The sequence below is a fragment of the Staurois parvus genome, unplaced genomic scaffold (assembly GCF_062004578.1).
Source record: "Staurois parvus isolate SC_StPar_1 unplaced genomic scaffold, SC_StPar_1.0 ptg000077l, whole genome shotgun sequence".
Taxonomy (NCBI): Eukaryota; Metazoa; Chordata; class Amphibia; order Anura; family Ranidae; genus Staurois; species Staurois parvus.
The window spans coordinates 4,935,092-4,961,605 of NW_028317873.1; the positions used below are offsets into that span (position 1 = coordinate 4,935,092).

A 26,514-nucleotide genomic window follows, 5' to 3' on the forward strand; every position below is an offset into this window, starting at 1 on the left:
AGTATTGTCACTAAAGGCTACTTGATAGTCTATATAGTGCTCTCCTTAAAATCCGTGGTGGTGTTCCAAGCACTGTAGAGAGATTGTGCACTCACCAGATGCACAATGTAAATGTGCATTAAGTAAAATCCACAGAAGCCTCCTTTAAGGGTCTGGTCTGGGATGGGGGAAGATGTCCTCCCTCTGGGTGGTTGGTCTGGTGAGGAACACACAGAGATAATCCTCCCTCTGAGTGGGTGGTAGTGGTGGAAGCACACAGGATGATAAGAAGATCCAGCTGGACAGAGGTCCCTTTAAGGGATAGGTGGGTGCAGGTGCCTGGGTACAGGATCTCCCTTCTCTGGAATCCTTAATGTTGCTGGATCAGGCAGGTGCTATGAATAAATAACTCCACCAGGGGGAGTATAGGAAGTACTCATAGTGTAGTAGTTAATGGATGTAACATTTATTAAAAAGTAACCATGGCCCGGCGGCCATCTTGCTTTCTGGACGGTTAGTCCGATGCACACCGCTGTCATACTCTGCATTGTTCATTGTGCTGCATACTGCTGCTTTACTCTGCATTTATTCAAGTGAATTATATTTGTTTTTACCATGGTTACTTTTAATAAATGTTACATCTATTAACTACTACACTATGCTGAAAGTCCCAGTTTCAAAATGAGAGGCGTGGAATTGTCTCATTTTTCTTTGCCCCCAGGGTTATACAGCAGGGGTCACGGAACTGTACAGTAAAAGGGGAGCCCTCCCAGGGACGAGTACTAGGGTACCTGCGCAATAATAGAAAAACAGCGGGAGAGCCGTCAGGTATGAAAAGTAGATCAGCTAAAGGAGGGGGGTCAAAAAACCCCTAATCAAACGCAAACACCAGTACATTCAGAAAATATATGCCCTTACAGGAGAAACGCCCAGGGAAGCAAACATTGGAAAAGCAACAAGAAGGAATTAGAAAGTATGATGGAGATCAATCTAGTTTGTCATTTGGGATCCAGGAAGGGAACCAGATTAATGAATCGACAAGCAGGGACAGTGTAATGAAACAAAGTGTCTCGGAACAACACGGAGCTATGTCACAAATACCCACAAAAACTGAGATGGTGGAAATGTTCAGGAAACTGGAGATGTTCATGAAAAATTAGATGGTGATATTACGCAATGATTTGGGCCAAATATTTTTTTTTTTTTTTTTTTTCCAAAAATGGCCAAATATTAACTCAAATGAAAGAAGTTAAGGGAAAAATGGAGACGCATGCTCAAATGATTAATAAATTAGAAACATAGGTAGAGGAGATGCAAAGAGAACAGAGGAAGCTTTCATTCAAACTGGAAGACCAAGAGAACCGTGACAGAAGGAACAACCTAAGGATCCAGGGGCCTTCTAGAGGAAGCACAAGGTGAGGACTTACATGAGGAAATAAAGAAATTGTTCAATCCAATAATGGGAAGACAAGTGACAGAACATCTGAAAATTGAGAGAGTCCATAGGATTAGACGGTCGCAAGGAGTATCGGTAGAAAACCGCAGAGGTGTGACAGTTCGTTTGATCACTATGGAGATAAAGAAAGAATATGGAAAAGTTTGCGTGATGCTACCGAAATAAAATATGAGGAAACAACACTGCAAATTTTTCCTGACATCACATTCAAGACACTAGCTAGAAGAAGATCTTTAAAACCGCTGTTGGATCAAATGAGGGAGAAAAAAGTTCAATGTAATGGGGGTTTTCCATCATGCTTGATTGGGTGGAAAAATGGGAGATCGGCAAGGTTGAGATTCCCAGAAGATTTAAGTGACTTTTGTGAAAAATTAGACTTACAGAAAATGGACCTAGAGGGGTGTTCAGAAGGGTCTAAAGAGAGGGCAGGGTATGGGACAGAAAAATGGCAGAGGGTAGCTAGGGGTAGGAAGTAGGTGGGCGTGGGCTAAGGGGGAGAGAGGGGGAAGGGAGAGGCTCCTCTTGCCCCGCCGCTCCTTTGGCAGCGCTATGTCTCCCTTGCCCTCTCTCCCTCCCTCATTGTGAAGGTGGGGGGGAGAAGGAGGGGGAGAGGGAATTCTGGAGTGGCGGGTCGAACGGAGGCCAAACATGCTGCTAAACTCTGAAATAACCTATGTTACGAGCTAGGGTTCGGGGAGGGCGTGCGTGTTCTTAGTCTCTCCCCAAAATAGGAATCGCTAGTGGAAGAAAGTGTTGTTTTAATGCCAAGATCTGTTATATTCCGAATGTGATTTCTTTGTTCTACCTTAACCAGGACATTGTTCCATCTCTCTGTGTCGAAACATTCTTCATTGTTTGGACATAGCACACACTGTTCAAGCCTATTCTTGGTCACAGCCCTCTTTTTCACAGTTTGACTCCTTCTTTCATTCCTGAGGGGCAGGGTAAAGAAACAGCCTGCCTCTCATTCCTTTTTTGCCAGGTTTATTCAACAACTTCTCACCCAGTCTTCTGAACTCAAGGTTCCTCCTATTCCTGTACGTGTCCTTTCAACCAGATTGGTTGACACTTGGGCTTTTCTGCATCAGACTTCCTTTCAAACGTTTTACCATCTGGATGTTCAAGTCGTAAACTTTCTCCGGCAGCTCTGTAGGCTCTGTTGAGCCACCTCTGTTAACCTATTGTTTTTTTTTCAGTGAAACTTTTAGCCTTTGTTGCAGTGTTGCTCCCCCAACCTTTATTACTGTGCTGCTTACCCCTCAGTTGGAAATTCCTACATTCCGGAATGCTGTCTTGTGTCCTTTAGTGTACAATAAGAAAATAGGATTTTTGATTTACCTGTAAGATAAAAATCCTAGCCCCTGCCCCCCCCCCCCCATAGTGGATATGTAAAAAATACTATTTCAGTGGAATAATGTCCTTACAGGATGTCTCCAACTTACAAGCCAACCTCAATGCACTGTTTAATTGGGCAAATATGTGGCAAATGAGGCTTAATGTTGATAAATGTAAGGTTATGCACTTGAGGGCTAAGAATATGCATGCATCATACATACTAGGGGGAGTACAACTGGGGGGATCAATGGTGGAGAAGGATCTGGGGGTTCTGGTAGATCACAAGCTTAATAATGTCATGCAATGCCAAGCTGCGGTTTCTAAAGCGAGCAAAATCCTCTCTTGTATTAAAAGAGGTATAGACTCCAGAGAGAGATATATCATTTTACCCCGGTACAAATCATTAGGACCACCTTGTCTGGAATATGCAGTTCAGGTCTGGGCTCCAATTCACAAAAGGAATATTGTGGAACTGGAGAAAGTGCAGAGAAGGGCAACCAAACTGATAAGTAGCATGGAGGAGCTCAGCTATGAGGAAAGATTAAAGGAACTGAATTTATTTTCTCGTGAGAAGACGAGGTTAAGGGGGGAATATGATAAACATGTATAAATACATCAGTGGTTCATATAGTGAACTCGGTGTAGAGTTATTCATCCTTAAGTCATCGTAGAAGACAAGGGGGTACTCTTTACATCTGGAGGAAAAGAGATTTAATCTCCAAATTCAGAAAGGTTTCTTCACAGTAAGAGCTGTGAAAATGTGGAATAGACTCCCCCAAGAGTTGGTTCTGGCGAGCTCAGTAGTTTGGTTTAAAAAAGGCCTGGATTATTTCCTAGATACACATAATATAACTGGATACTAACATTTATAGATAAAGTTGATCCAGGGAATATCCGATTGCCTCTCGGAGGATCAGGAAGGAATTTTTTCACCTGCAGGATCAAATTGAACCATGCTTTGCTGGGGTTTTTTGCCTTCCTCTGGATCAACTGTGGGTATACGATTATAACTTTTTTTTTTTTTTAATATGGTTGAACTGGATGGACTTTGGTCTTTTTTCAACCAGACTATGTAACTCTGGTCTGCAGGGGCCTTACAGATACAAAAACTAAAATAGTTAGTTTAAATGCTATTATTGGATCTGTGTAAATTTCTTTTACAATTTTACATTTTTTTTTAATAACCGAAACAATTTATTTTTAGCTTGGGCTGACAATGCAAATGCATGCGCAAAGCAGTATGCTGGAACAGGGGCACTGAAAACAGACTTCACAAGGCAAGTTGAATATTTAAAGTAAACTGTTATACAGTGTATTGATTATGGATATGTTTCATATTAATATTCATGTTGAATATTTTAAGAATATTATTTTACAGCCAGTTTTGGATAGATTGGTAGAACACCCATCAGGTTTTTACAACTACAGTTCCAAAAAAGTTCGAACCCTGTGTGAAATCTACTTAAAAACAGAATGCAATGATATGTAAATTTCATAAACTCATATTTTATTCACATTAGAAAATAGAAAACATATCAAAAGTTTAAACTGAGAAAATGTACTATTTTTAGAAAAAAATAAGGTAATTTTGAAATTGATGGCAACAACATGTCTCAAAAAAGTTGAAACAGGGCCATGTTTACCACGGTGTAGCATCCCCTCTCCTTTTAACAACACTCTGTAAATGTCTGGGATCTGAGGGACCAATCACTGGAATATTGGGAGAGGAATATTGTCCCATTCTTGACTCAAAGGATTATAAATGCTTGACAGGCCTGGGTGTTAGATGCAGTATGTTCTAGGTGCAGTATGCGGTTACCGTTGTCCTGCTGAAATATGCAAGGCATTCCCTGAAAAAGCATTGATAATGCCTTTCCAGGTGTGCAAGCTGCCCATTCCATACGCACTAATGCACCCCCATACCATCAGAGCTGCAGGCTTTTGAATTGAGCTCTGATAACAAGCTGAAAGGTCCTTCTCCTCTTTAGTTTGGAGGAGGTGGTGCCCATGGTTGCCAAAAAGAATGTCAAATTATGATTCTTATGACCACAGAACAGTTTTCCACTTTGCAACAGACCATTTTAAATGAACTTTGGAGCAGAGAAGGTTGTGGTGTTTCTGGATCATGTTCAGATATGGCTTCATCTTTACATGCTAGATCTTTACCTTGCATTTTTGGATGGCACAGTGAACTATGATTACCAAGCTGTGAAGCTGTCATTACCAACAAAGGATTTAGTACAAAGTATTAAATTTCAGTTAGCGTGTTCAATACTTTTTCCCTGTGTCATTCCATTTTATTACACATAACTTTCTGAACTTATTTGTTTTGGTTTCTTTGTATGTATGGATTGCATGGGCTGTTACTGACGTGGAAATTTCATGTCAATAGCACCTTTTAGAAATATATTTACTGAGAAAAGTGGAGACCTGTTCAATACTTCTATTACCTGCTGTTTTTGCACAATTAAAAAAGGATTAGGCTACTTTTACAGTGATCTGCAGGTGCAGCTACGGATTTCATGCGGGTAGCTGCACTGAGCCATACATATTTATTATATCCTGCAGGTTTGGTGCACTTTCTGAAAGTGCCCTAAAACTCCTGAATGCATGGCAAACTTTCATGTATGTCATACAAACAAGAATCAAAATTGAACATTTTAGTTTTAAACAAATATAAAATGAACGTTATCAAAATGCTTAAAAGGTTAGCTCACCTTTTACCAAAAAAGCTGCTCATGCAGATAAAGGATGTCTGTAGATGAAAACAAGTCGTGCAGCTTTGACCAAAATTAAATAATGCCCTTACTATAGGTGTCAGCCATTTACTTTACCTCATGGAGCCTGACCTTGAACCTCACAGGATGCTGCTAAGCAAGGCCCAGCCATTACTATTCACCTTCATTTTTACAGGAGCTCTTTCCCTGATATAAAACACCCTCACATTCTGTCCCCTGATGTGGTAGCATTGAGCTGAGAGTTGGATAGCTTACTCCTGTGATGGTGAAGGTGAACAGTAATAGCTGGACCTCACTTAGCAACATCCTATGAGTTTTCAGGTCCGGCTTCATGAGGTACATAAATGGCCTACACCTATAGCAAGGACATTATTCAACTTTAGTCAAAGCTGCAGTGTGTTTTTATCTACAGACATCTCGTATCTGCATAGACAATTTTTTTAATGAACCGCTTGCCCTCCAGAAGATATACCTCCCTCCCTAACCAGGCTTTTTTTTGCGATACGGCGCTGCATTACTTTAACTGACAATTGCACGGTCATGCAACGCTGTGCATAAATTTAATTAAATGAATTGCTGGCTGGGACCCGGTGATTTACATTTCCGGGAGCCATTGACAGCGTGGGTAGGGCAGGGCGCATGCATGCACCCTCAAGCCAGAAATGCAAACCCATGTACAGTGAAGAAAATAAGTATTTGATCCCCTGCTGATTTTGAATGTTTGCCCACTCACAAAGAAATGTAGGGAAAGGACACATCCTTGCCACAGCCCAGGTTACACAGACCACAAAGATCCAATATGCAGAAAATGATTGGATAAAATACCCAAGTGTCGCAAGGGTACACCCAGAGACTGACGCAGTCCTCCATTTTGTTAAGAAATCCCCATGTTGTCCCTCATTCTCCCCCTTTCCTCTCTGTTAAGCCACAGTGACATCTGATTGGTGTGGGTGTTGGAAGTGTCGCAGGCAGGCCGGAGCACAGCAGGGAGCCTCAAAGTGCCTGGTTGTCTAAGAGAGCTGTGCAATATAACTCCTCGTACAAGATAACGCAAGCCTTCCCAGGAGTTCAAAGACATTCCAATGAAGCACACATAACTACGCTAATAAACCTAACTCAGCGTATGTGACAGAACCAGATAACACTCTTAAAATCCATTTTTCCCCTATGTCTCATATCTTGGAATATGAGGGACTTACATAAAAAACCATGCATATCGTCAGATTGGCCAAGAGGAGACGAACAGTCACTCTGATAGGTCACTCTCCTTGGCTGGAATACATAGGAAAGCAGAAAAGTAGATCTCGTGAACCATTCAGTGTAGAATTTCATATCTAATCAATCCTCAGATGTGTCTGCATAATAATCTACCCACGGGTGGAATGTCACTTGTGCATAGGAAAAGTTATGAGCCAAAATATGAACCAGAAGAGATTTTGGCTCTAGTTTAGGTCTATGCCCAGACCTTCCCGCCCTAAACGGGGTATTGGTCCTTGACTTCAGAGACACCCCCTGCTGGGGAACTACAAAATGAGCTGTCAGGCCTAAGAGAGTTAAGTTGAAGAATTCTCCCTTTTAACATCAGAACCACCTGGGGAGACCCGTGCCCTTTCGCTCTGAAATTTGATCTGCTAACCCAGGACTTTGGCAAGTACTTTAACCCTCTAACTTCTCTCTGTTATCTCTTTGCTGTGCTGTTGTTCTCTGTATATTTATATACAGTTGTGTTCAAAATAATAGCAGTCAGACATCACTAACCAGATCAATCACTGTTTTTGGTAGAAATAATATTTCTACATGGCAAATAATTTACTAGCTGGTGTAGTAGAGTAATAGAAATCCAACAGACCCAACAGTCATGACATGCATGCTGCTGATTCTGTGTAATTGAATCACTAATTGAAAGGGGCGTGTTCAAAATAATAGCAGTGTGGAGTTCTATTCGTGAGGTCATTCATTCTTTGAAAAACAGGTGGCAATTATTGCCCTTATTTAAGGAAGGAAGGCAGCAAATGTTGTACATGCTGGTTACAGTGCATTTCTCTCTGAAATTCTGAGGAAAATGGGTCGTTCCAGACATTGTTCAGAAGAACAGCATACCTTGATTAAAAAGTTAATTGGAGAGGTGAAAACATATAAAGAAGTGCAGAAAATGATAGGCTGCTCAGCTAAAATGATCACAAGTGCTTTAAAATGGCAACCAAAACCTGAAAGATGTGGAAGAAAATGAAAAACTACCATTCGAATGGATAGAAGAATAGCCAAAATGGCAAGGACTCAGCCAACAATCTGCTCCAGGAAGATCAAAGAAGGTCTAAAGTTACCTGTGAGTACTGTTACAATTAGAAGACGCCTATGTGAAGCCAAGCTATCTGCAAGAAGTCCCCGCAAAGTCCCACTCTTGAAAAAAAGACGTGCTAAAGAGGTTACAATTTGCCAAAGAGCACATTGACTGGCCTAAAGAGAAATGGCGCAACATTTTGTGGACTGATGAAAGTAAGATTGTTCTTTTTGGGTATAGTGGCCGGAGACAGTTTGTCAAACGACCCCCAAATACTGAATTCAAGCCACAGTACACTGTGAAGACAGTGAAGGATGGTGGTGCAAGCATCATGATATGGGGATGTTTCTCATACTACGGTGTTGGGCCTATTTATCGCATACCAGGGATCATGGATCAGTTTGAATACATCAGAATACTTGAAGAGGTCATGCTGCCTTATGCTAAAGAGGAAATGCCCCTGAAATGGGTGTTCCAACAAGACAACGACCCCAAACACACCAGTAAACGTGCAACATCTTGGTTCCAGACCAACAAGATTGATGTTATGGAATGGCCAGCCCAATCCCTGGATCTTAATCCAATAGAAAACTTGTGGGGTGACATCAAAAATGCAGTTTCTGAGGCAAAACCATGAAATAGAGAAGAACTGTGGAATGTAGTCCAATTATCCTGGGCTGGAATACCTGTTCACAGGTGCCAGACGTTGGTTGACTCCATGCAACACAGATGTACAGCAGTTCTCAGAAACAGTGCATATACAACTAAAAATTAAGTGATTCAAAGGAAAGCAAAATCTTCAAACATTTTTCAGTTTATATAGTGAATGTTTGAGTTTGTAAAGAAGAATACAAACACTGCTATTTTTTTGAACAGTCTAATATTCACTTTTCTTCAATTTTTTTAGAGGAGCAACACAAATTTGATATATTTTTCTTCATGTTTTGATTTGGAATAGAATGTGTAGTGTTCCCAATGCATTTGTGTGTATGGAAATAAAAGCTATTAGAAGGATTTTGAGCTTTATTCACTTTTTTCAACACACTGCTATTATTTTGAACTCAACTGTATATATTGGTTACATCTTTTTTCTGTAAATATTTTTATTGCACCCTTTTGACCTATTAGTAATAAATCTTTCCTTCTGTAAGTGTTGAACTGTTTCTATAGCTCTTTATTGCAATTTACGAATTCCTGCCTCTAAAAAGACCGCTACTGTGTTTGTTTAACCCTCTGTATAACTGGTCTGCGGTGACAGTGTTGTACAGATGATTATCTCAACCATTATAGTGTTATAGCTGATATCGCCGAGTTTCCTCTTTCTCTGTACAAAAAGGAGGTGGTGGCAGTGTGAAGGGTTAATTGCGTAATTAACCTGACCCAATAACAATTGCTCCCAGGCTGCCAGTACATAGATTGTGGTCCAATTAGCTGGAAAATCGTTGTGCAGGGTGCAGCTGTGTGTGGCAGTGTTACGCACGTGACATCGTGGTTTTAGATTGGCTGGTCCTTCGGTCATGAGTTTGGTGAGAATGTCAGGGGTCTGACGCCGCGTTTGCACACATCTTAGAAAGGATCTGCCAAGAGGAGTGGGCCAAAATCCCTCCTAAGTCATTAAGGTTTGGTGGCTGATGTTTGGCAACTCGAACTTTCAGCTCCCTCCACAGATTTGCAATTAGATTAAGGTCTTTAGACTGGCTAGGCCACTCCAGGACCTTAATGTGCTTCTTCTTAAGCCATTCCTTTGTTGCCTTGGCCGTGTGTTTTGGGTCATCGTCATGCTGGAACACCAATCCATGACCCATTTTCAATGCTCTTGCTGAGGGAAGAAAGTTCTCACCCAAGATTTGACGGTATATTGTCTTGTCCATCGTCCCTTTTGATGCGGTGCAGTTGTCCTGTCCCCTTAGCAGAAAAACACCCCCATAGCAGAATGTTTCCACCACCATGTTTGACAGTTGGGATTCTGTTCTTGGAGTCATAGGCAGCAATCTTCCTCTTCCAAACACGGCGAGTTGATGCCAAAGAGCTCAATTTTCGTCTCATCTGACCACAACACCTTCAACCACTCCTCCTCTGCATCATTCAGATGTTCAGTGGCAAACTTCAGACGGGCCTGGACGTGTGCTTTCTTGAGCAGAGGGACCTTGCGGGCCATGCAGGATTTCAATCCTTGTCGCCGTAGTGTGTTACCAATTGTTTTCTTGGTGACTGTGGTCCCAGCTGCCTGGAGATCTGGGATGATTCCTCACTGTTCTCATGATCATTGACACTCTACAAGGTGAGATCTTGCATAGTGCACCAGACCTAGGGAGACTGACAGTTGTTTTGTGTTTCTTCCTTTTGTGAATGATTTCGCCAATTGTTGTCACATTCTTACCAAGCTGCTTGGCGATAGTTTGGTAGCCCAGTCCAGCCTTGTGTAGGTCTACAATCTTGTCCCTGACATCCTTGGACAGCTCTTTGGTCTTTGCCATGGTGGAGAATTTGGAATCTGATTTATTGCTCCTGTGGACAGGTGTCTTTTAACAGATAACAAAATGAGATTAGCAGCACTCTCTGCTTCTAATCTCAGCTTGTTACCTATATGAAAGACACCTGGTAGCCAGAAATCCTGCTGAATGATAGGGGATCAAATACTTATTTCCCTCATGAACATGCAAATCAGTGCATAATTTGTTAGACATGCATTTCTTTTGAATTTTTTGTTGCTATTCTGGCTCTCAGTGTTACAATACACCTACCATTCGATTTTTAGACTGATCATTTCTTTGTGAGTGGGCAAACATTCAAAATCAGCAGGGGATCAAATACTTATTTCCTTCACTGTATATATATACACGTCAATTTGCACAGCGTGGCTGCACTTGTAGCAAAACATCTGCTATGGGGCGGTCGGCAAGTGGTTGAAGAGGAGCTCCACCCAAAAGGGGAAGTTCTGCTTTAAGACTTTGTCCCCTGCTCCTCGTTAAGGATTGGCACCTTTGGGGAGTCGGGGGGGGTACTCGAATTTGACAGGTACCCGCTCCCACTTAGCATAAGCGGTCAGAAGTGGAAGTTGTCCTCCCCCCCCCCCTCCTTGTAGTCTTCTGAACACATGACAGGTCCCAGAAGACTACAGGACCATTCACAAAGCTCAGCGCTACTCGCCCAACTGTGAAGCCGCAAGCTGTCACAGCCGGTTGCCCATACTGAAGATGCCAGTGCCGAGGAGACAGCATGGTCTGTCAACCTAGCTGGTGTGAAGACACCACGGGATCGAGGGACAGGTGAGTGTCCTTTTTTTTAAAAGTCAAAAGCTACAGTTTTTGTAGCTGCTTTTATTTATTTTTTATTCCGACTGGACCTCCGCTTTAAGATAAACTAACCTAACAACTATAAACCAGGGGCTTCGTGTAGGGGGCCTGGGGTTTAGATAGTAGTAGTAGTAGTGTTATTATTATACAGGATTTAAATACTACTTTTATGTATTTTCAGGCTACATCCATTGGTATCTGGTAGCAAATCTAGTATTCTGTAGTCATGAAAGGTCCAACTCTGCAGTGTCCATATAATAACTCATGCTTTGTAATTCTTTCCATAATACTAGTTCATACTGTACCTTCTTTTCATTTGTAAGAGGTAGAGTAGCACATACATTTATTACTTTTGCATCAAATTATTTTTCTTTAAGTCTATATTTTTCCTTTTTTTCTCCTAGAACTGGAAAGCGAACACAATGGGGACTTATAATGGATGGCTGGAACTCTCTCATACGATACTATAAAAATAATTTTTCTGATGGGTTTAGACAAGTAAGATGTTTTTTTTTCCTCCTGTTGTTACTTTGCACAGTGTATGAAATTACAGTATATCTTGAACAATGCTGTATGTTTGAGTTTAGTTTTCTGTATAGCCCGTTACACACTGCAAGTTTTTATTTCGTACAACTAAGCGGGCTGAATGGAAAAAATCTGACAGATCGCAAGCAATGTTGGTGTACTGCTCTCCCCCACTGTGTCTTTGTATTCTGACAGGGGGATGCTCCCACCAGAATACACTGGTCAGTGCACGCAGCCACTGGCTTCAAGCACTGACCAGATGTCCAGATGTTGTCAGACAGCTGTGCACACTGACCAAAAGTCGACTGGTTCCTGCTAAATTGGATGATTTTCGGCTTGCCTGTACCCAGCGTATCAGAATTACTACTCTATGTAAATTGTGCAGAATAGAACCTTGTGACCAGGGGCGGACTGACAACTCATGGGGCCCCCGGGCAATAGGGGATCACGGGTCCCCTGTATCCTTGCCCAAACTCTAAACAAACCTATGAAAAAGTACCAGGGGCATCTCATGGGGCCCCCTACTGACCCCGGGCCCTCGGGCAGTGCCCGGTTTTCCAAATGGTCAGTCCGCCCCTGCTTGTGATGCACTGTTAGAGCTTGTTCACACTTTACCAAATTTAAAAATTTTAACAAACGCTCCTATAGCGTTAGTATATCCATTAGACATGCATTAATGAGCTTTAGTATGGGCGTTAGACTTGCATTTTACAAGCGTTAAAAATGCTCCCCAAAAGCCCAATGCATGGGTTTGAAGCGGTTTACAAGCATTAAAACCACACCACAAATGCCTATAATAAACTGTAATGTTATTAATGCGCCGTAACCACACTGTAAACAACCTGCAAACACATGCCAGGACGTTTGTAGAGCATCACCATAGACTTGAATGGGAGGCATTGAAAGACTTTAAATTTCTCCAGACTCGACATGAGGCTTCGATTTTGAAGCACCACGACACTAACACTTGATGTTTTGATAATGTGAACAGCACTGTGTGCTATCCATAGTATCATTTGTATAGGCATTTGAGGAGTGTTAAAAACTCCCCTCAAATGCCTGCTTTTAATGCTAGTGTCAATTTGGCCTTCGTGAGTAATAACATTTACACATACACAAGCGATAAGAAAAATTAAGTTTACTGTGGTGATAAAAATGACTTTATTGTCATAAGTTAAAGTGTATCTATAGGCAAAATCAAAAATAACCTAAATAATGCAGTCTTACATACACACAAATAGATGGATGGATAGAGAGATAGATGCATGGGTTCTAGGATGAGCCCCAGATTTAGAGCTAGGGGTGCCCTTATTGAATTAGCCTCTGTCCCAGAGTCCATAAAACCTGAACCTGGAATTGACTGACCTCTGACACAGAGATGGACAGTAAAAGTGGGAGAGTTAGCAGCGGGTGGAGATGAATGGTCCAGTAGACCCCCTTCAAGACTGAAGAATCTGAATAAATATTATTATATTCTGTAAACTTAGTTTGGTGAGAAAAGTTCAAAATAGAAAGTCCTTCCAGTTCTTGTGCAAAAACTCAAAATGGATTTAATAATAAAATGGCATGAAATTACAAGAAAAATACTAAAATACAAAATGTAAAATAATGTCCAAAGTGTAGTTATGTTCTTGAGATAAAAATTGTGTGTGTATAATTGTGTGTGTGGGCAGATGTCTGCTCTGCTCATCGTTTCATATCTAAACAATTAGGAGAGAGCAAAAACAATCCACGCAAAAATACCACCAATTGCAAATGGATTATGAAAGTCCATGAAGTCCAATAATTAGGGTTGCATAAAGGTCCATGGGGCACTTTGGGCAAGCTTCCTGTAGTATTGTAGCAGAACTCTGTGTAAATGAAAAAGAAAAGAAGCGCCTCTAAGTGCAGTAGAACCATTTTTATTAAGTACCAAATGTAGAGCAACTCACATGTATTTGTAGTAAAACAAGCTTTTAAGGTGCAGTCTCATGGGAGTAGAGGAACGGCTGTGTCCCGGCTTTGACAGCCGCGTCTGTGCCCAGGAAATCGTGGTAGCAGGAGGAAGAAGCCGGCCGGCATGTGTAAACTCCTGAAGATGGTGTCTGGAACGCATGTTGAGGCGTGGCGTTGGTGTGATGACGTCAAGGACCAGCATGCATAACGACGCGTTTCAGAGCATGCGCTACCCTCTAAGGGTGGAAGCGCGCTCCTTTGTCGTCATCTCATGTCTGCCGAAAGTATTCATAGTTCAAGCAGTTTAAGACTCTCATCCCCCTTCCTTCTGAGGGCTGAGTCCAGTAGTTCTACCCACATGTGGAGAGACAAGAAATCTGAGACCCCTAATAGAGAAGGGGCCTCTCCTTCCAACGTTTAGTTACACGGACAAATTCCATCTCTTAAAAGTTTATATATCAACATATGTATAATTAATTAACCTATATATTTATATTTTCACATTGACTGTAAAGTCTATTTATTTTACTTTTCCCAATCTAGAGAAAATAAAAATATAACAACAATGTTAGTAGGATAAAAGGAATTATTAGATTTATGAATGCTTCTGACAAAGACCCGGGGATTTTCTAGACATTGGGAATGCAATACATGCTAAGGCCCTAGGTCTGGTGGCAGATTTTTTTCCTTGGAAGACAGCAGAGCTTGGCCAAGTTGCATGGGGTCCACAGACTAGTATTCTTTGCAGGAGTCATCAACACCTACAGATGCAGTTAAACAAAGGTAGTAAAGCCACTATACTCGGCTTTACTCCTGGAAGCATTTCTGGAAATGAACATCGATTTGGTTGGAGAGGGAATTCAAATCATCCAGGGAGGAAATCAGAAGATAGATGCCGCTCAAACCAGCCCAGTCAGGTCAGAATGTATGTGATGGCCTCAGCCGCCACTCCAGCCAAGCCCCCTTGGCAGGCGTAGTTGGAGCAGCGGCTGAGGTCTTCACATACATTTCAACCTTACTGGGCTGGTTTGAGTGTCGTCCATCCTCTCTGATGACCAATGCTTTATGGATTAGCATTGGAACGCCGGCACCCACTGAGTACCAGCAGGGTAACTTTTGTGCTGTCTGGCTTGGAGCGGCGCCGTTAGCTCGTCTACTCACTGTACGTTATCCAGGGAGGAAGGTTATTCTCTGCTTGCCAGCTTGCTCTTAACATGATTGGATAGTCTTTACCAGAATGTTACCATTAATGCTTCATTGTGCACCACAAGTACAACCGCCAGATTATACAGGTGACTTTGGAATGGTGAGTGGGGAAATTCTGGGGCTGCAGTTGAAAGAGACTGTTGCATTAATTAATAAGGCCCCGGCAGCTGTTAAAACCCTTGAAATAACAAGGAGGTGATAGATGCAGATTCAAGGAGGAGGGACTGGGGTGAGGGCATGGTAGAGGTGGTCAGGGCCCCGAGGGAAGCTTGCAGGCAGCCCTAGATTAGTATCCAGGTCTAGTACAGGATGGTTCGCATGGCCTGCTGTGCTTCCAGTTGCTGGACAAGATTTCAGAGGGTTTGTGGAAAGCGGAGGCATTTGGGAAGTGTCCATGCTTTGCTTGAACATCTTGTCACAGTTTAATATGTTGGCCCTGCTCCTCTGTGCAACTGCTTTCTCTTAGAGTGTAAGCTAAGAGATAGCAGATGTTCTATCAGGAAACTCCTTATGGGAGTTTCGGTTAGGTATTGGCTGCTCCCAAGTCACTCAAAAGATACCTGCAGATGTGGAGAAGGGTAGGTGCTACATAGTGAGGAATTGGAGCTTGAGAGAGAGAGAGGCACGATTCTCTGGGTAGCTGGAAGCAGGAGTAAGGCTGGCCATACATTATACAATTATCTGCAGATTTTCTGCCCAATTTCCTTTAGATTTACCTTCAACTATGTAGTGCAAGGGCCTGCCTAATTGGATACAACTGAAAGTGTTGTTTAGGTTTGTCCTCCTATTATATGGTTTTTGGTAAATCTAAACCAAAAATCTGCAGATAATTGTATAATGTATGGCCAGCCTTAGGCTATAAGCTGCAGGTGCAGAGATGGCACAGCAGAGACTGCAGGTGCAGAGATGGCACAGCAGAGACTGCAGGTGCAGAGATGGCACAGCAGAGACTGCAGGTGCACATCTGGAACAGCAGAGACTGCAGGTGCACATCTGGAACAGCAGAGACTGCAGGTGCACATCTGGAACAGCAGAGGCTCATACTGTGAATGCAGTACAAAGACCGTGTATGTCGCAGAGGTGCAGGAAAGACTGGGTGCTGCGGATGGGCAGTGGAGCTTGGCTGCGGGTGCAGAGGGTGCTGGGGCTGAATTGACTTCAGTAGTTCAGGGGAGCAATCTGATTCTGCTTGACCAGAGACTGTCCCTGAAATTTATAAAGACTGGTGCAGACAGATTTTGTGAAAGTGTCTTTCACTAAATCTGTCTGCTGCAGGGTCTCTTTCTGTACGCCAAATAAGAGTTGGCCTAAGCTCCACTATAATGAGATACAAACTTTCAGTACTTTATTTTGAATTTAGCTCATTCATTGCGACGCAATTTAAAAGTGGCTCATTTTAGAACTACCTGAATTTGGCATATGAGTCACAGTCAAAATCCAGAGTGTCGCAAATGCTTCACGAATTTGGCACAATACATTAACGAGGGATTAACGCCAGATATATGTCATGCTTAAATTTAACCACTTCCCAACCACGCTGTAGCCGAAGGACAGCTACAGCGTGGTTGTCCATGGATGTCCTCCCAGAACACGCCCCCTGCGTGCCTCCAGCAGCGCGCACCCAGCGCCACCGGTGATCGCTGTGTCCTACAGACACAGCTGATCATGTGATATGGTAAAAGGCCGATCACAGCGGCCTTTTACCATGTGATCAGTTGTGTCCAATGACACAGCAAATTTCCGGGTAAATACAGTTGCCGGTTATCGGCTGCCGAGAACTGCCAATTGTCAGCGAAGTGATCAGTGCCTGATGATCAGTGCCAGCAGTGCTGCCCACCTGTGCCACCCACCTGTGCCCAGCAGTGCTGCCAACCTGTACCCATCAGTGCCACTCACCTGTGCCCTGCAGTGCCACCCACCTGTGCCTAGCAGTGCCACCCACCTTTGCCCAAGAGTGCCACCCATCAGTTGCCTCCCAGCAGTGCCGCCAGGCAGTGCCACCTATCAGTGCTGTCTATCAGTGCCCATCAGTGCTGTCTATCCTTGCCACCTCATCAGTTCTGCCTATCAGAGCAGCTTCAACGCCAATCAGTGAAGGAGAAAAATTACCTGTTTGCAAAATTTTTTCACATTTTTTGCTCTTTTTTTGTTTATAGCACAAAAAATAAAACACCCAGCAGTGATTAAATACCACCAAAAGAAAGCTCTATTCGTGTGAAAAAAATTCAAAAAATTTCATATAGGTACAGTGTTGCATGACCATGCAATTGTCATTCAAAGTGCGACAGTGCTTCCTGGGCAGGATGGGGGGGGGGGGGGGGGGAGTGCTCAGTAGGCAAGTGGTTAAATAACCAATTTAACATGCCGTCATGTGACATGGCTACAATACTCCGGGTAAAACTCAGAAGTGTTTGCAGCCCTGTAGTATGGAGAATGTGCCAGATTACAGGAAATAAGTAATCGTGGCACATCTTTTAATTTTTTGGGGGGTTTTTTCAATTATATCACCTTCATCTGTAGGCACCATTTGAATGAAAATCCAATGTTTGTCTGTTCAAAAATATTGAAAAAGTCAACAATTTCTATGGGGTGTACTAACTTTTTCCACATGACTGCAGCAGAGGTATGAAGGTAAATTGTTTTTAAACAGATGGAATTTGAGAGGAGGGAGAACATAAGCTGACTTGATAATTGTAGCTTGGAGGAGGTGGCTGTGCAAGGAGGAATGAGGGAGGTTGGGAGTAATATCTTCTCATTATGTTTTCTGCAGAGGGTTTCTGTATTGTACATACTGCATCCAAAACCAGCTTGACTTTTATTCTGTAATTTATTACTGGCTGTTGTATTATTTGCAGTTGTACACTCAATTCTCTCTCAATCAAACTCTTAAACTAATGCCTAATATATTATACAGCTTTCTAAACTCCCTCCCTGTACTTTCAATCTGGCCAGAATGTGTGCACTAAAATAACTTGAAGTACAGTAACTATAGTTTTCAATGGAAGAAGAGGACCTGAAGAGATTTCTGCACCGATAACTGTCTTACTTGGTCAGGGAAACTCTAATATAAATGATTATTTTTATGACTTTTACTTACAAGTCTAATAAATGCTTTACAGAATGTTCTCTTATATGGTCCAAGGGCATTTTACAAAAAACTCAATTTAGTTCCCATATTTTCAAATCTTAAGGAAGGACTACCGTTCTATGAATACAAATTTCAGAAATTAGAATATGCTCCCTTAACCACTTCCTGTCCGGACACTTTCCCCCCCTTCCTGTCCAGGGCAATTTTCAGCTTTCAGTGCTATCACACTTTGAATGACAATTGCGCAGTCATGCAACACTGTACCCATATGAATTTTTTGCCATTTTTTTGAGACAGATAAAGCTTTATTTTGGTGGTATTTATTCACCGCTGGGATTTTTATTTTTTTTGCTATATAAATGAAAATGTCCAAAAATTTGGAAAAAAGTGATTTTCTTATAAAATTTTGCAAATAAATAATATTTCATCATAAATCTTGGCCAAAATTTATTCCGTTATCTTTTTAGTTTAAAAAAAAAATACGCCAAATTAGTTTATAACCAAAAATTATAATTTAAAAAAAAAAATTTTTACATTTTTATTTTATTTTTTTATATTATTTGTTTTTGGTTTTTTTTTACATACCGTCACCCTAGCAGTACAGTGTCACCATGGTGACACTGTACTACTTGTGGGGGGTGATGAAATTTTTTTTTTTTTTTTTTTTACAGTGATTGCTTTTACACCCATATAGGATGCAAAAGCAATCATTTCTCTTTCTCTCTGTCTGCATTCTTGCAGCCATTGAGAAATACTGTGTGAGCTGTGATTGATCAGAGCTTGTCACATGGTACAAGGCTGTTGTGAATAGCCTTGTACCATGTGACCTCTCTGATCATTCACAGATTTCACACGTAGTAAGCAATGATGTCACAAGTGACATCTTGCCTACTACTTTGCATGTGATCACTGATTGGCCAATCAGTGATCACATGATCGGGACCTCGTACAGAGGTCCCGTCCGACGATCCGTGTTTCACTGTGTCCGGAGGACACAGCGGGCACCGGATCGCGTTGCTGTGCGTTCCCAGGGAGCGCGCACAACTGGAAATAGCGGGTGCCGTTTATGAACGGCAACCCGCCCCTGGAGTGCCACCATCCTGCCGTTTATAAACAGCAGGCAGACGGCAAGAGGTTAACGTGGTAGTGAATCCACTTTGTTAATTTTTACCTACAGGTAATCTTATAATAAAGCTTACCTGTAGGTAATATGAATATCTCCTAAACGTGCATGGAGATATCAGTTTTTTGGGGTTTTTTTTTAGAGCGGATGCATGCTCTCTGAAGGAACGGCATACCCGTGCTGTTCCTTTAGGGCACTGTGCCGTGTCCCGAGACTCCCGCATGCATGGGAGTGACTTCATCGCGGCTCAGCCAATCAGATGGCCGGAGCTCGTTAACCCAGAAGGAAGACTGGATGAAGATGGAAGCCTCTACAGAGGTGACAGCATGCTTCTGGAGGGCTTCATTTCAAGTTAAGTTTTACATAATGTGCTAGTATGCATTGCATACATGCGATGAATACTAGCACATTATACCGTTACCTTGCAGGGGATTTTTTTATTCTTTTTTTTTTTTTATTATTTGGATGTGGTTTACTAACGCTTTAAGCCCAACTCATAAACATGCTACTGTCACGTGAAGAACTTCGATGTGATGATTTAAATAAAGCCTTTATAATGTGGCGTGCTGCTACATATTGTTTATTATAAGTAATTGTCAGGGCAGGAGCTGAGGAACGGACAGGCAGGCCTAACAATGTAACGCACTGGCTGACGACAACCACCACCCACAGACCAAAGTCCCTCAGGGCGCGGAGTCTAAGTCCCAGGCTGCCCTTCACCAGGGCCCCTGATGGTGGGGATGGACTTGACGCAGCCAGGAACCAGGTCGCGGCCCCCGAGACACCTCAGCTGCGGTAATGGCCGCCGCCAATGGCGTGTAGCTGGTGGAAGAGACAAAAGAGTAGTCAGACAAGCCGGGGTCAACAACAACAGGACAGAACAGTACAGGACAGCAGACGAGAATCACAGGTCACGAGCCGGGTTCAGCAACAGAGGGTCAGATCAAAGGAGAATACAAAGAATAGTCAAGACAAGCCGAATCAGATACCAGGAGAGTCACGAGAGTCAGAACAGAGTAACAGCAACACAAAGACACAAGACACAAGTGCAAAGAGCATGTGCGGGCCACAGGCTTATATGTCATCAGCCACACCCCTCTGGAGGATGGACCACAGAAACCTGAAGGCATAAAAGGGCTCCCATCATGCACAGCAGAATCCAAGATGGACACCAGCACATGAAGTAACATAACCACAGGAAAAAGGTAGGACCTTGACAGTACCTCCCCCTCAAGGGCCCCTCCCCCTCCGCGGCTCAACAAAAGGTTTCTGAGGAAAGCGGGTATGAAAAGCGCGGAGGAGGGCAGGAGCATGGACATCCGCGGAAGGAACCCAGGAACGCTCCTCGGGACCATAACCGCGCCAATGAACCAGGAACTGTAATTGACCGCGCACCAATCGAGAGTCCAGGATCCGGCTCACCTCATACTCCTCATGACCGTCAACCCGGACAGGACGGGGCCGAGGAAGAGAGGTAGTGAAGCGATTGCAGATCAGAGGTTTCAACAGGGAAACATGAAAGATATTGGAGATCCGCATCCCAGACGGAAGGGCAAGTGCATAGGCCACCGGATTCACTTTGCGGAGAATGCGGAAAGGACCGACAAAACGGGGAGCCAGTTTGGGTGTGGGCACCCGAAGATTGAGGTTGCGAGTAGACAACCACACCCGATCGCCGACCTGGTATGAAGGAGCGGGCAACCGTCTGCGATCAGCCTGGAACTTCTGGCGCTGAGCTGAGTCCCTCAAGGCCCTCTGGATCTGCCCCCAAGAAGAACGCAGGGCAGCAAGATGGTCCTCCACAGCCGGAATGTCCTGTGGTGAGAACCTCTCAGGTAATACCGCGGGTTGAAACCCATAGTTGGCCATGAAGGGAGACATCCCGGTGGAGGAGTTGACCGCCGAGTTCCTGGCAAACTCTGCCCACGGCAGGAGATCGGCCCAATCATCCTGATGGTCTGAAATATAACACCGAAGGAATTGTTCTAAGGCCTGATTGGAACGCTCCGCAGCCCCATTGGACTGCGGGTGGTAGGCTGATGAAAAGGAGAGACTAATACCCAACTGGGAGCAGAAGGCACGCCAGAATCTGGACACGAACTGACTCCCGCGGTCTGAGACAATCACCTTAGGTAACCCATGCAGGCGAAAAATCTCCCTGGAAAAGACCGTGGCCAGTTCCTGCGCTGTGGGTAATTTCCTGAGTGGAATGCAATGGCACATCTTGGAAAACCGATCGACGATCATGAGGATGACCGTATGACCCCGAGACACCGGGAGGTCTACAATAAAGTCCATCCCTAGATGTGACCAAGGACGCTCCCCATTGGGAATGGGTTGCAGAAGACCCAAAGGGAGATGCCGTGGAGACTTATTCTGGGCACAGATCGAACATGCCGCTACATAAGAGGCAATGTCGGCACGGAGGGTTGGCCACCAGAATAAGCGAGAGACGACCCAACACAGCTGGTTCTTCCCTGGATGCCCGGCAGTTTTGGCGTTATGGTAGGTACGCAGCAGGCGGGTGCGCAGTCCCTCGGGTACGAAACATCTACCCTCCGGCCTCCCGGGAGGAGCATCAGTTTGAGCCGCCAAAATCTGCTCCCCAAGGGGAGAGGTCAGACTGGTGCGAATGGCAGCCAGGATCTGATCTGGAGGTATAAGTGAGATTGGCTCAGAGTCCTCCCTGGACAACTCAGAGTATTGCCGTGATAACGCATCAGCCCTGACATTCTTGGAACCAGGCAAATATGAAACCACATAGTTGAAGCGTGACAAGAACAGAGCCCATCTGGCCTGGCGGGGTGTCAATCTCTTGGCCTCCGAAAGATAAGTCAGGTTCTTGTGATCGGTAAGAATGAGGACCGGAACCGCGGAACCCTCGAGCAGGTGCCTCCATTCCTTGAGAGCCAGAATGATGACCAACAACTCCCGATCTCCAATCTGGTAGTTGCACTCAGCCGAGGAAAGCTTCCTGGAGTAGAACCCGCAGGGAAGTAGGGGTCCATCGGGCGACCGACGCTGAGATAGGAGAGCCCCTACTCCCGTCTCGGAAGCATCAACTTCGAGGACGAAGGGCAACCCAGGATTGGGATGCGAAAGAATCGGAGCCGAAGCAAAGGCAGCTTTCAGAGCCTCGAAAGCTCTGATGGCCTCGGATGGCCACTCGTGAGGGTTACTCCCCTTCTTGGTTAGGTCAGAGAGAGGCTTTGCCAATGTGGAGAAGTTCCTGATGAACTTCCGATAGTAGTTGGCAAAACCCAGAAAGCGCTGAATGGGCCGAAGACCATTGGGACGAGGCCACTGCAGAACTGCCGCAACCTTCTGAGGGTCCATGGAAAATCCCTCCGCGGAAATTATGTAGCCCAAAAAGGCAACCTGGGATCGATGGAACTCGCACTTCTCGAGTTTACAAAAGAGTCCGTTCTCACGCAATCGTTGCAGCACCTGCTTAACATCCTGGACATGGGACTCCATGGAGGTAGAGTAAACCAAGATGTCATCCAGGTAAACCACTACGCATTGCTGCAACAAATCACGAAGGACATCGTTTATGAATTCCTGAAAGACCGCGGGCGCGTTACACAATCCGAAGGGCATCAACAGGTATTCGTAGTGCCCAGTTCTAGTGTTAAACGCGGTCTTCCACTCATCCCCCTGTCTGATCCGTACGAGGTTGTACGCCGCCCTAAGGTCGAGTTTGGTAAAGACCGTTGCTCCCTTAAGGCGGTCGAATAACTCAGAAATCAAAGGAATTGGATATGCATTTTTAATGGTAATCCGATTGAGACCCCTATAATCGATGCAGGGCCTCAATTCCCCACCTTTCTTCTTTACGAAAAAAAACCCCGCTCCTGCTGGGGAAGTAGACTTACGAATGTGCCCCCGGGAAAGCGCATCCACCACGTACTCCTCCATGGCCTTATTCTCTGCAACCGAGAGAGGGTACACCCTGCCACGTGGAGGAGTGGCCCCGGGTTGCAGGGATATGGCGCAGTCGTAAGGACGATGCGGTGGTAAGGTACCAGCGCGTACCTTATCGAACACGTCCCGGTATTCCCCATAGTCGGTGGGCAACGCAGAGTCCGAGGAGGCACACAATACCTTAACCGGCCCCCGGATGCACCCGGCCCCACACTGTGGAGACCATGAGAGAATCTCGGCTGTTTGCCAATTGAAGGTTGGATTGTGCCTCTGGAGCCAGGGATACCCCAAAACCACCGAATAGTGTGGGGAAGAAATCACCTGAAAACAGGCCAACTCCCTGTGAACAGCCCCAATGGCTACCTCTATTGGCAGGGTCTCGTGGGTAACCTGCGGCGGCTGCAGGGGCCTGCCATCTATCGCTTCGAGAACCAATGGGGCAGCACGAGCCTGCAGGGGAATGGAGTGCTGCGCAGCAAACGAGCTGTCCAAGAACAACCCACCGGCCCCAGAGTCTACCAACGCCTGGGCCGTCACCGAGCCCCCTGTCCAAGAAAGGACCACGGTGATCAGTGGCTTATCCTTGCGGGACGCCGGGGACGAGGAAACTCCACCCAAGATCTGTCCCCGACATGATCTCAGGTGCGAGCGTTTCCCGGACGGACCGGACAAGACTGCCGAAAGTGCCCACCGAGGCCACAGTACAGGCAGCGACCCTCCCGACGCCGAGCGGCCCGCTCCCCCTCGGAAAGGCGAGCAAACCCCAGCTGCATGGGTTCCCCACCAGACAAGCCATCCCCAGGAGGCGTGGGAGGAGAGGGAGGAACGGGTGGGACAGAAAACGCAGGTGCCAGTCGATTGGAAGGCCTCCGCAGGCGTTCCTTGAGTGAAGGCCTCTCCCTGAGCCTGGTGTCAATCAGGATCAGGAAAGAGATGAGCTCCTCCAACACCACAGGCAGTTCCTTAGCTGCAATCTCGTCCTTCAATGAGTCAGAAAGACCATGGGAAAACGCAGCCACCAGAGCCTCATTGTTCCAACCGACCTCTGCCGCCAGGGTACGAAACTCTATAGCGTACTCGGCCACGGTCCGTGAACCCTGATGCATGGTCATGAGCAGCTTGGCCGCCGAGGCGGAACGAGCCGGTACGTCGAATACCCTACGGAAGGCATCGACAAAACCAGAAAAATCTAGAATCACCGGGTCGTTCCTCTCCCATAAGGGATTTGCCCAGGCCAAGGCCTTGTCTGAGAGTAGTGAGATGAGGAACCCCACCTTTGACCTCTCAGACGGAAAGGCGTGGGGTATTAATTCAAAATAAATACCCACCTGGTTGAGGAACCCACGACACTGACTCGGCTCACCCCCAAAGCGCTGTGGAAGAGGGGCTGAACCGGTCATACCTCTGGACACCGCGGGTGCCGCATCAGCCGCGGCGGTAGGCACAGCAAGCGGAACGGCATCGGAAGCGACCACCGGAGCGACAACCGGCCTAATAACACCAGGAGTAAGGTGCGCGGTGCGTGCAAGCAGAGTTTGCAACGCCTGAGCGAACTGATCCAACAGGTGATCCTGTTGATCGAGTCTGGCGACTAGCATTGGGAGCGAAGGCGTGCCTGCACCGTCAGGGTTCATGGCACTTGTGTAATGTCAGGGCAGGAGCTGAGGAACGGACAGGCAGGCCTAACAATGTAACGCACTGGCTGACGACAACCACCACCCACAGACCAAAGTCCCTCAGGGCGCGGAGTCTAAGTCCCAGGCTGCCCTTCACCAGGGCCCCTGATGGTGGGGATGGACTTGACGCAGCCAGGAACCAGGTCGCGGCCCCCGAGACACCTCAGCTGCGGTAATGGTCGCCGCCAATGGCGTGTAGCTGGTGGAAGAGACAAAAGAGTAGTCAGACAAGCCGGGGTCAACAACAACAGGACAGAACAGTACAGGACAGCAGACGAGAATCACAGGTCACGAGCCGGGTTCAGCAACAGAGGGTCAGATCAAAGGAGAATACAAAGAATAGTCAAGACAAGCCGAATCAGATACCAGGAGAGTCACGAGAGTCAGAACAGAGTAACAGCAACACAAAGACACAAGACACAAGTGCAAAGAGCATGTGCGGGCCACAGGCTTATATGTCATCAGCCACACCCCTCTGGAGGATGGACCACAGAAACCTGAAGGCATAAAAGGGCTCCCATCATGCACAGCAGAATCCAAGATGGACACCAGCACATGAAGTAACATAACCACAGGAAAAAGGTAGGACCTTGACAGTAATGGAGTAATTGGGAGAGATATGTTGGAAATTAGGCTGTGAACTGTTGTTAACTTCACACAGAACACAAAATTCTGCCTTAGAACTGTAAAAGCCTACGTCATAAAGTGAATATATATATATATATATATATATATATATATATATAGTGGTTTTGACTATATTCTCTTTCCCTCTTATTGCCAGGGCAAAAAATATATAAACTTAAAATTTAGGTAAATGTGAAATATAAAAAAAGTCTTTTTTTTTTTTTTACTTTCATTTCTTTCTTCTTCTGTACAATTCAGTCTCCAGTTTTAAGAGGCAAACTCGAGAAATAAAAAGAAATTAAGTAACATTTCACCTAGTACACAGATGTCAAACTGGTGGCCCTCCAGCTGTTGTCCCATGAGGCATTGCAAGATTTACAGTTACAAGCATGATTCCCAAAGGCAGCGGCACAATGGGACTTGTAGTTTCCCAGTTTGACACCGCTGACCTAGTATCTCCCAGATTAACAGCTGCAGTGACTTAAAGCAGAACTATAGGCAAAACTATTACTTCATTTAGGATAGAGTAAGGGAGGGTTTATAACCCCTGTCAATTTTTTATTGCTTCTGTGTCCCATTGCGGATATTTCCATTCACTCCCTGCCCCATAGCCAAACAGGAAGTGAGTGGAAATTCCAGAAAATGAAGCCGCAAATGCTGTTGGAACTTGTAGTGACGTAGCTGGGTGGGTGGAGTCCCACACAGCCACGTTTTTTTGCTTTTTTTAAATTGTGACAGCTAGTGGAGAGGAGAAGATCCCCTGCAAGCTGTCAAAATTGGGGAGTAATGCCAGTCCATTAGTAACCTGTTACATGTTACACCCTGAATATGAATATATCCTTTAAAATGGGTGCTCCCCATAGTGTGCACAAAATATTTGCAAATCTTTGCTGACATCTTCTGTGCATGCCGTATGTAAGGGAGGGTTTATAACCCCTGTCAATTTTTTATTGCTTCTGTGTCCCATTGCGGATATTTCCATTCACTCCCTGCCCCATAGCCAAACAGGAAGTGAGTGGAAATTCCAGAAAATGAAGCCGCAAATGCTGTTGGAACTTGTAGTGACGTAGCTGGGTGGGTGGAGTCCCACACAGCCACGTTTTTTTGCTTTTTTTAAATTGTGACAGCTAGTGGAGAGGAGAAGATCCCCTGCAAGCTGTCAAAATTGGGGAGTAATGCCAGTCCATTAGTAACCTGTTACATGTTACACCCTGAATATGAATATATCCTTTAAAATGGGTGCTCCCCATAGTGTGCACAAAATATTTGCAAATCTTTGCTGACATCTTCTGTGCATGCCGTATGTGTACGCATTTGTGGCAATT

At 44.8% G+C, this 26,514-nt stretch overlaps 1 protein-coding gene across 1 annotated transcript in view; it reads left to right on the top strand.

Annotated features, from left to right (window-relative positions):
- Positions 1 to 26,514, top strand: part of SACM1L (SAC1 like phosphatidylinositide phosphatase) — a 173,962-nt gene that overhangs the window by 141,438 nt on the left and 6,010 nt on the right. Inside the window, exons 16-17 of the mRNA XM_089669479.1 lie at positions 3,975 to 4,047; positions 11,490 to 11,583. Of these exons, the coding sequence (XP_089525605.1) occupies positions 3,975 to 4,047; positions 11,490 to 11,583 (167 nt within the window). The remainder of the gene's footprint in view (positions 1 to 3,974; positions 4,048 to 11,489; positions 11,584 to 26,514) is intronic.